This window comes from Kryptolebias marmoratus, linkage group LG3 (assembly GCF_001649575.2).
Source record: "Kryptolebias marmoratus isolate JLee-2015 linkage group LG3, ASM164957v2, whole genome shotgun sequence".
Classification (NCBI taxonomy): Eukaryota; Metazoa; Chordata; class Actinopteri; order Cyprinodontiformes; family Rivulidae; genus Kryptolebias; species Kryptolebias marmoratus.
The window spans coordinates 8,651,586-8,662,097 of record NC_051432.1 but is presented as its reverse complement, the minus strand read 5'-3'; the positions used below and the strand labels follow the sequence as shown (position 1 = coordinate 8,662,097).

The window sequence follows — 10,512 nt, the reverse complement described above, 5'->3', positions numbered from 1 at the left end:
GGGGGGGGGGGGGGGGGGACATGCTACAGATGCAGTAAATTGAACCCCTGACCCGCCGACTGGAAGATGACCTCCCTAATTCTGGACCATATAGATATTGAACTAAAGTTTGCCTGACTGAAACTGGTTTCAGCATGGGTGAGAAACAGGTTTCAGTCAGGCAAAGCATGAGGGATGAGAGGAATCCTCTGATAAAATATGACCAAACAACAAGATGTTGACCTGTTGCGCCGTTTACCTGCAGGATGATCATGTCGGGCCTGTACTGTTTACGCAGACCTGCATCAAACATCAGAAACTTCAGCATGTTGAAGGCGTCTTCCTCCCCCATGTGTAAAAGCAGCACTCCAGCAATGAAGGACAGGCCCTGACAGTAACCCACCTACAAGAGCAAGTAAGGGTTAAAACTTCGGGCTAAACAAAAGCAGCTGACATCCAAGTTGACTCCACTACGTGAAACAAGAAACCAGCACTAGCAGCGGAGACGGATACCTCGGGGTCGAGCAGTGAGTAGGCTTTCAGTATATTATACAGAGAGAGCTGTCCTGCACCCAGCTGGGCTTGGAAATATGGGTGAGTGGGAAAAGTGCGACCTGGAGCAAAAAAAACACATTAAATTACTATTTAATGCAAAGTATTAGTACTTCATTTAGCATTTAAAAGCTAACAATACAAGTCAAAATGAATACAAACAGATAAAAATCTGATTTAGAGAATGTCAGAAACCTGTAAGACCCAGTGGCACAGCTTTGATGAACTGGAGATCCAAAACAGATAAAACCCTGAAGATATGTTCACATGTCGGAACTAAATGTATACGCTGGTGACCTTCGCCTTGGGATGCTCGATTTTAGATTTTGATATAAAAAAACCGAATCATTAAATAAGTCAGAGTGTGAGCATGTGCCACTAACTCCTATCAAACATGCTTGAAAAACACAAACACACACACGTAGCTTTATTTGGAGCCAAATACTGGACATCCAGTTTGGAACAAAAAGTCAAGATCACTAAGTCCTAAAACCCTGGTTGACACGGACATACAAGCAATTAGAAGCTGTGTGTACTTTAGGATCGAAGACTGTAACATGCAGTGTGTGTGAAGAAGACAAAGTGTGAGTTTTTTTGTGTGGAATGCGCTCTGAGGGCTCTACATTTGTAAACGTAATGCTACGACGCCCCACCCCGGCTGGAGAAGAGTACGCCTTTATCAAAGGTGTGGGAGCGCTCGACACTTTTGCTTTTTTTACGTCAAGTGTGCAGCTTTTCCCTGCTGCCTCTATCATAAACGCTTTGTTTTTTCGTGCCATACAAAACATCACACATTTATAATAAACCGCCCGGGTGAAGGCTGCTTCACTGCCCTGGGTGTTATATGGGTGGGGTGGAGGTACTGAGTACTGTACGTGTGGGTTTTTGGGTGGTAGGTGTTAGAAGCTGCTGTGTCGATAAACGTTTGTGCTACATTAAAGACAAAGGGAAATTTTGCTCCAAACAGTTTCTTTAGCGTGCATTTCAAAACCTCTGAACACAAAACAGATTTTCTTTCTTCTTTAGTTGGAGAACAAATGTGAAAAATGTGAAAAATTACAAACTAAAAAGGGTCACAAATATCTTTTATAACAGTTTTCAATCTAACAGCATGCGGATTTACGTAAGATGACTTAAACAGGTAAATAATAGATAGATTCAGGTATTTTTATGCTAAACCAACACTTTTTTTGAGGGTGAAAAAGCTGCCTGCAGTTTTAATAGTCCCAACAATCAGCCATGCCTGTGTACTTAATGAATTACCAAGAAGCAGAGGCTGTAAATTTACTGTGAGTTTGATCATAAATGCTCACTTAAAATAAAAGAGAACCCACTTGTTTGTCTTTTATAACCATAAAGCTCTTGCTGATTTGTCCAGTTAAGACTTAAACCCACTTTAAAGCTCCTACGACACAACACACTTTTCAAAACACAAACTAGATTCAATTTGCAGCTTTAAAATATTTTGTCTCTTTAGAGAGTTAAACACGGGATTAAACATTTAATCCACTGCAAAAATAAAACTAATGTTGTGAGTTTGGTGCGTGTTACCCAGGTCTATGAGGATGGCGTGCTGCTGCGAGGTGAGTTGTTTCAGCAGCTCTTTGTACGGAGTATGATTGGTCGGAGGCCGCGAGGGAACCGTCTGCCTGAGTATGAACTGCTCGGAGAGGAGCTTCCAGATCTCACCCCGATGCTGCCTCGGGACACCTGTGCAGACGAGACAGACATGTGAGGACTGGGTCCAAACTGCGCCTGGAAAAAAAGCTAATTAACAAGATCTTAGACCAAGATTTCAAATGATGTTGAATAGGTATTAAAAAAAGAAATCTGACAGTTTATTATTTATTTAAACTCGCAGCCAAACCAGGAGTGTTTTGTTCAACCAGAGAGGCGCCAACATTTGAAAGGTTCTGACCACATAATTACTGAACTACTCATTTCTTCATGTTAGCAGCAAAACTTCTGTAGGAAGCTTTAACAGGTTCTCATTCTGCAGCTTGTTACATTTTTTTGTGTATAAATACACGTTTTAGAGTCTGGGCCGGTCTGATATGTTTTGTTTGAGGTCGAGGGTATAAGAGGTAAACTTCAGTCCTCTGTTCGGAGAGAATAAAGAGTTCTAACTAACGGAGACAAACTCTGGTGTAAAACTATTGGAAAAAAATGTATATAAATTTTACTCTACCTACAAATACTACAAACAAGAGTACTGCTAATGCTATATAATTACACCCATTGGTAGCCATCATCTAGAAAACAAAGGGTTTGACATTTCTATGTCACTCAGATGTGAAGCTTGAGAACAGACAAAGTTTACCCAAAGAGGTCACCTGTGACCTTAGCCTATGACCCCGTGACCTTGAAATTAATAGGGATCACCCTTGATCCATGAGGTGTCCAATCTTGCAGTTTAACAGTCCTACATTACACGCTTGAAGAGTCAGGACACAGACAAGGTTTTTACAAAGGGGACCCCTTCTGACCTTGAAATCAATAGGAATCATCCTTGACCCAGGAGGTGTGCAGTTTGCCATTTCTTTATTAAAGGGTTATCAATTTAGAGCTCAGACAGGAGAGATGGACGTTGTATAATAAAAACTTTATTGATGAAATTCTTTGCATTTGCTGTATTTGGAAAAAAAAATGCAGATTGATTTTAAATGAAGCAAAGCTGTGAGTTTTAACTGGACATCAGATATGTTTCCTCTGACCGAGGGGAGTTTTATTGATCAGTATTGATCTGAGGAAACGTCAGCAATGATGTCAATCACAACAGCAACTTTCAGTAAAAGGGGATTAGGAAACGATGTATGTTTATTATTAATAAAAGACACACAAAATGTCCCGAATCAATCACATGAAATTACTTTTATTCCACAAGACAAATGATGCTGCAGTAGATAGCATTTGAAAGAAGAAGTAAGAACCCAATAAATAAAATGAAATGACTAAAAAGTGATTATAGTGAGTAATTTCAGTGTTATTGCAGCAGGAAGGTGTGATGTCCTGTTGTGGTCTTTATGGCAGCACAAATGAAGAAGTTCCAAAAAAGCAGAAGGATGTTTGCAATTGTTGCTCCATCTGTGCAGTTTATGTCTGCTGTTTGTCATTACTGAAGCATTACAGTTTGGGAGTATGCCAGCTATTTATTTTCATTTTTGTGCATTAATGTAAGAATAATGATTGTCTATTTTCAAACAGAACAACGCAACAAGTACAGCTTTATTTTTCTAGGATGTATGCGGGACTCTGTTCAGTTAAAACAAATTACAGCTAAAATGTTTTATGTACAGTTTTGTTAAAAAATATGCTACACTATGGGTAGAAAAGGAAACATTTCTTTATATCAAGCCGATAACCAAACTGAGAGCACAAACAAAGATTGTTTTCTTTTTGTGCTGCAGAGCAACTTCAAGTTAAATACTGGCACTGATTTGAATAAGTGATGTACTTAAGGTGTGTAGCTTGTTACTGTGTGATGTAGGACTCTGAAAGAATTGGACTGAATCTCAGGGTCAGCATAGTCTCCATCGCAAACGACTCAGATTGGTATCAAAAACAAAACAATCTTAATCGGCTCATTTCTGAACTGCTTGATGTTTGCAACAACAAAAAAGAAGAAAAAAAAAGCACTTTTGAAGCACTGATTTGTGTATTTGTGTTGGTAAATATGAGCACATCTCTGTTTTAGTCTCGCTCCACAGGCTGCCTGAACATTTTAGGTTTCATTTTACATTTTTTTGTTTACATTTAAAAGTCCTCCATGGCCTTGCCCCCCCCCCCGCTACACCAGTAAACACCCACCTGTTCCCTCAGGTCTAAGCGTAAACTTGGAGGAGACCGTGCTTTCTCTGCTGCAGCTCTTATGTTGTAGAATGACCTCCCTTTGAATATGCTGGTGTAGATTCTCAGTCATCCAGGAGATGGTAAATCCAAAAAAAGTTTTAAAAAAACCAAACAACTGGACTTCTGCGTGTGAATCTAGCTTACAAACCATCTCATTTTAAAAGCTAGAAACTCCCCGGATGGGAAGCAAAACATCTTCAGCTACAGAACAGAAGTCCAGTTCTTTTGTTGGGTTTTTTTGGCTCTCCCTTTGCGTGTTAGGTCGGCCTCTTCTCCCTTCGTTTTTAAATCTCTTCTTCAAACCATTTTTTTAAAATCTTTGGCACTGTGTCAGATGTTGATTTGACTTTATTTAAAATAATTTCAGGTTGTTTTGCTCATTTTTTTTTTATAGGGCTGTTCTTTTATGCTGTTATTTTTTTTTACATAATGTGGCTGCTATGTCTAGTTTTTTTCTTCTGTACAACACTTCAGCCCTTTGTTAGTTGCTTTAAAGTGCTTTGTAAATGAAGCAGGAATGGACTGGATAAACACGCACCTTGTGCAACAGCAGCATGTATGGTCTCATAGTCAAATTTGACCTTTGACCTCCCAGGAGTTCCCAGCATTTTCTCCCACACCAGAGTGACGTCCTTCAGACATGGAGTGATTTCCTCGTAGTCCAACTTCAGGCGCTTGTTCTGCAGGTCGCTCTCTGAGGCTGCAGACACAAATACACACAATGCATGTTACTAATGTAAGAAGTCCAAACTCACTGCTGGAGTCTCATGGTTTATCAGACCATCGCCTGATTGTTAATATTTCCTAATGTGACAAAGTTAGAATAGTGTTCATTCACCTGCAGGAATAAAGTGGCACAAATGTCCCAATTCTATCCATCTTTTTATGTTGTTTATTATCTGTGTTTAATGGCACCAAGTGATGATCTTAATCTAGTCTTACACAGATGACATGAGCGCAATGTGGGTTTTATTTAAATAAAAAGAGGAAATCAATTACTTTTCCAAACAGCTGCCAACAAATATTTTAGGACTGTGATAGTCTTGTCACACTCAAAATGAGATCCCTCTGTCTATTTAGACGACTTTCCAATAAAATCATTATATTCCTGCTGGAGGAGCTACAGCGAGATGATGCAGCCGCTCGTTGCACTTGCAAAACCACTTTGGTTTTGGCCCGGCTTGGACCAGCTGTTAGGTCGCCAGTCTGGTCCGAATTAAAACCATGTTTTCAATCTGAGGTTGTTCAAACAGCTATCCACGACAGAAGAGTTATTATGTGTTCCTAAGCTTTACACAAAGCCCATTTAAAAAGATCTGAACTATCCCTTTTTTTTATTTAAACAGCGAAGAGCAGAAAAGGCAGTCATTTGATCAGATTGGCAACCATATTTACCAAAGTAGGAGGATGAGATTTATACAATCCTTTTCATTGCTTCATCACTAAAGGTCTTATTTTGCCTAAATGTCTTTTTTTGAGGGGCTATCTCCAATAATACTATGATCTGGACATTTGCAGCCGTCTCACAGGAAGAGAATACCATTTAGAGATCATAGTTGAATTGGTATTTGGGGTGACTAAGCATCAAGACATTTTCTGCATGTAGTAAACATGCTTCAAGAGATTAACAGCCAACATCAAAAACACCTAAACTGTGATTTCTGACACCAGTGATCAAAGAAGGTGAGGAAACACCCAGCACCCCACTCCTGTTCCTCTCTTTCTGACAACACCCTTCCTCTCAGCCTCCCCCAGTCTCTTAACCCACAACCCATCTTGTCTTCTCTTATTTTTTTTTTCTTTCCACTCAGTCAGTCCCACGATTGGGTCCATCAGCCTTGCTCTCCCCGCTTCCCCAAGCGGGTGCTCCACCCTTTCCGATCATGTGTGGTGTACACCCAGTGACCAGATGCGACTTGGCTGGGCTCAGCGGAGTGATATCACCCCTTTTGGACAGGACAGAGACGGTGGACTGTGTCGCTTTACAACCGGCACCAATACCTTCTAGGAACACAGGGTATTATGTGTAAAATAAGCCTGGGTTAATTAAGTTAAATTGTTATCTCTGCATCAACAAAATGTAGTGAAAATGGGAGGTCACTGTAATAACACTGGAGTGGCTTGAGTAGGCTGCTGTCCAATAAAACTTACAGAATAAATAAATTCCTAAAATAGCAAAAGACGTATTAGGATCAAAATGTATTAAAAAAATGCAGTTTCTTTTGGCCTCAGCAGCCAAAGACAGGAAAATAATGACCTGGAATGTGCAGTGGAGACAATCAAAAAAGAAAACTTGGATGGCGCTGTGAGCTGACACTCCCAGAGTAAGAATAGATGCTGTCGGAGAAGCTGCGGCTGTGCTGTTTGTCTTATCTGTCTGGAACAAGCAGAATCTAGTCCATTAAGACTTGCTCACTGGCAGCAGCCCAGCTGGCGCTCGCTCCCCTCTGCCTTCGATTCTCTCCTTGCATCTAACTCTCCATTTTTCTGCCACCGGAACGCGTCGCCTTTGAGAACGCACAACAGGACAGGATATCCCACCCTGAGGCTGACAAAGACGTGCACATGATGATGGAGACGCGCACACTCGAAGCTGACCCAAAAAACCAGGCAGAGACACGAGCAGAAAGAATAAAGAGCGGGAAATGAAGTTCAACCTGAAAAAATGGACAGAAATAAAAAACAAAAACAAAATCATGGATCCCAAGCATAAACTGTAAACATGCAGAAAAAACACCAGACTCTAAAAATGTAGTTCATTTGTTTTGGTGATGATTAATAATGAGGCTGCTTCCCATTAATGGCCCACACATATCTCCAACCACACCCAGCTGTATCAGCAATCACGTCTATTAGTGTGACAGATGAAGTGCTGGGTGTGTGTGAGCTGAGGGTTTATATGTAGCACAGGTAGTTAAGGCTGTGACGCATTGCTTTGTGTATAAAAATACGAGCCAACTGGGTCAAGAAGTAGGTGGTGCACCTGACACACCCAAAGACTGACTTACCAGAAAACAAGAAGACGCGCGCACACGCACATTATATAACCTATGAATTTGTGGTTGTGTCATTTTAAAAAGCTAGAAAAGCAGGCGTCTTTAATTACTGAATGTCTTTGAGTGCGCATCTGCAAGGGCAACTTGCCAAACATCCCATAAAGGAAAACGTGTCCTGCTACCACAGAAACTTCTTGCCTTTCAGTAGTGTTAACAAGTGATTGACGGCAGCTCATGAATGAAGAATCGCCACCTTTAAGAAGCAATAAAATGCATTTTGATTCCATAATACTATCAACAGTGGAAAAAACAACACTCACATAAAAACTTGTGACTTTCAAGTCTATGGAGATTTAAAGAGACTGTTGTATGGATTTAATTTCATATAATTAATGGTTGTTTTTTTTCTATAAAGAAGGCCAAGACTTAAGTCTTTGCACTCTGGATGTTGCATGAACAGGTAACCACTGCTGTGTTTATGGTAAAACTGAAGGTTCACTTGTCTGGTTTGTGAGCACAGATGGATAACATTTAATTCTTCCCTTCATCCAGCTCACCTTGCAGCTTCTGGTTCTCCCTCTCCATCCGCTGCAGCAGGATCTGCTGCAGGATGGCCTTCCTCCACAGCTCCCTCAGCTCCTCTCTGCTCCTCTTTGTCCCCTCCTCTGGCACCGCTCTCATGGACGAGTCTCCACTTCCTACAACTACCACTTGGCCCACACACATTCGAGTCCCATCCAGACAGGAATCCACAAGTTCTGAAAACAACACATCAGTCTTTTACATTAAGGTCCTGACTACACTACAATGTTTGTTTTTTTAACAGATATTTTTGCTCGTGTTTAAAAAGAAACATCACAATCCAGACGAAAAGCAGAAATGTCAAGAAAAACACTGAAATACCCATGCCATGCCCATAGGTGGCGATAAAGTCGCCATTGATGACTCACCAAGACACAAAAAGAAGAATGTTCTGAAAAATGAATAAACATTCCCAGAAAACAAATGTAGCTCATAGTTTCTTTGATATTGCACATCTTTTCTACTGAATAAATAACCCAGAAGTTAAAGTTTCACTGAGTTCACAGAAGAGTGAAAGATTAAAGACAAAGTTATCTCTTCTGAAATATGGAAATAAAAAAATCTGATTCTAAAATGTAAGGAACACAATGAATGTCAAACAATAAAAAAGATCACATATAAAGTATATAAGTAATTACACAATAAAAGCGTAATACAATATCAATATGCAAAACATTTCCATTTTTTTATTTCTAATCTTATTTAGGTCAGTAAAAGATGACTTTGTTGTACTTATATGGATTATTTCTCTATTATCAAGCATGAGTGGGTGAGATGATATCTATATCTATATATGTATGAGGTTTATTTTCCATTTGAACATTATTGTGCATTAAAAACCAGCTTAACCAAACATTTCTTCTTCACCTAAACACAACAAAATGACATTAAAACTCACTGGACTCACCATTTATCTGTGGGGTAATTTATTCTAAAATAAAAGCCAGCTTCAGGAGACTAATATCTCAACACAAGGCTTCAGATTTTATCATTAGAAACCGTCGGGACAGTTTTATGCTTGTATGTAAACTGCTGATGTGAGCACCGTTTCTTGTTGTTTAGTTTTACTTTTAGGAGACAACAGTGGCCTGAACCGAAATCATAGCAAGTGTTTACCTTACATGTGGAAAAATATTAAAAGCCCCATTTCTCTTTTGCAAGGAAATGTTTTGGATTTTTGTGCTCGCTGTTAAAAGGTCTGTAGTGAAGTAAACTGAACTTCCTGAAGTCTTCGGGGTGGAAAACTCAACAAGTGTGGAGGAAATGGGAATCACTGAACTGGATGAAAGCACTCGGAATAAAAACAGGAAAAAAATCCAAAATGCAAGAATTTAGCAGTAGGGCCTTGGACTGAAGGAAAACATTTACATCAAGATAATCAAACTACATCTTCCAAATGCATTGGAACATTTTTCTTTTCACCTCATAGGTGTTGTTCTGGTCATAGGTACAATAGGTTGGTAAAGAAAAGGGAATATTTACTATTTCTTTCTAAACTTTTGTCCCAACGCAGAAGTCATTACAATCAATCTACACATTTCTAAAGCAAACGTTACAGATGGCTTTAAAAGCATAAAATAGTCTGACACTATCAAACACACAAATACAATTCTTACAAAATAAATTTCAACCTACTAATGACAGATTAGATTTGGTTTTCTTCATGACTGCATCTTTCTTCTAATCAAAGTGAGGAGAGAACAGAAAAGGAGATTAAGAGTCTAACAGAGGAGGCACCACGATGTAAACAAGAGAAGGGAATTAGACTAAAAAGCAAACAAAAAAAAAAGATTTCGCCACAGTTCAACTAATATTTTAAGACCATTGCAATACCTCACTTTCAGCTATTTAAGGAAAGGAATAAAACAAAACATTTGTCCTTAGGTCAAATGTATATTTAGGCCTAAAAACTGATTAAAAAAAATAAAACTAACTCCCGCCTGGCCTCTTTGTCCGTCTCACAGAAACTGGTAGAAAACAAAGTGCTCAACATGAGCATAATTGACTGAGTATAAAGGCACTTATAAAAGTGTTTGTGTGACTCCACCTCAAAGTATAGGGTGGATCCCAAACCTCAAAATATCCTGTGTTGCTTAGAGGAACGACATACCAACCATCCAGATAGCACTCGATTCTCTTTCGGTTCGTAGGAAGTCGTAAAGCGTTTGATCACCTGAGCGTACACATGCACGCACATATCTGAGCTCGGCTCAGGTATGCAAACCTGACAGAGATCTTCCAAGGAAACTTAGAAATATGCAAGATAAATCTTAATTTGAATACTAAAAAGACAAAGCTACTCATTGTGTTTTAAACACACACACACACATCTGCAATACCAACTGTGTGCTTTGAGGCAGGTTGGACACTTATGCAACTTTTTGTAACCTTTTGTTCTGAGTCAGAGTTCTTCCAAGATGTGGTGACAGCAACAACCTTTTAGCTTTTTAGTTATAAAAAAAAAGTGCAGACAGACCCTTTGGTAACACAGATGAACACACACACACACACACACACACACACACACACACACACAAGCATGCAAGGAGACACA

General features: G+C 39.5%; 1 protein-coding gene across 4 annotated transcripts in view; it reads right to left on the bottom strand.

Annotated features, from left to right (window-relative positions):
- tbc1d1 (TBC1 (tre-2/USP6, BUB2, cdc16) domain family, member 1) overlaps positions 1–10,512 on the bottom strand; it is a 58,881-nt gene that overhangs the window by 8,965 nt on the left and 39,404 nt on the right. For all 4 annotated transcript variants that reach the window (XM_017406675.3, XM_017406684.3, XM_017406692.3 and 1 more), the window contains 5 exons: positions 7,934–8,134; positions 4,919–5,080; positions 2,083–2,241; positions 493–593; positions 239–382 (listed from right to left, as the gene is read on the bottom strand). In XM_017406675.3, the coding sequence (XP_017262164.1) occupies positions 239–382; positions 493–593; positions 2,083–2,241; positions 4,919–5,080; positions 7,934–8,134 (767 nt within the window). The remainder of the gene's footprint in view (positions 1–238; positions 383–492; positions 594–2,082; positions 2,242–4,918; positions 5,081–7,933; positions 8,135–10,512) is intronic.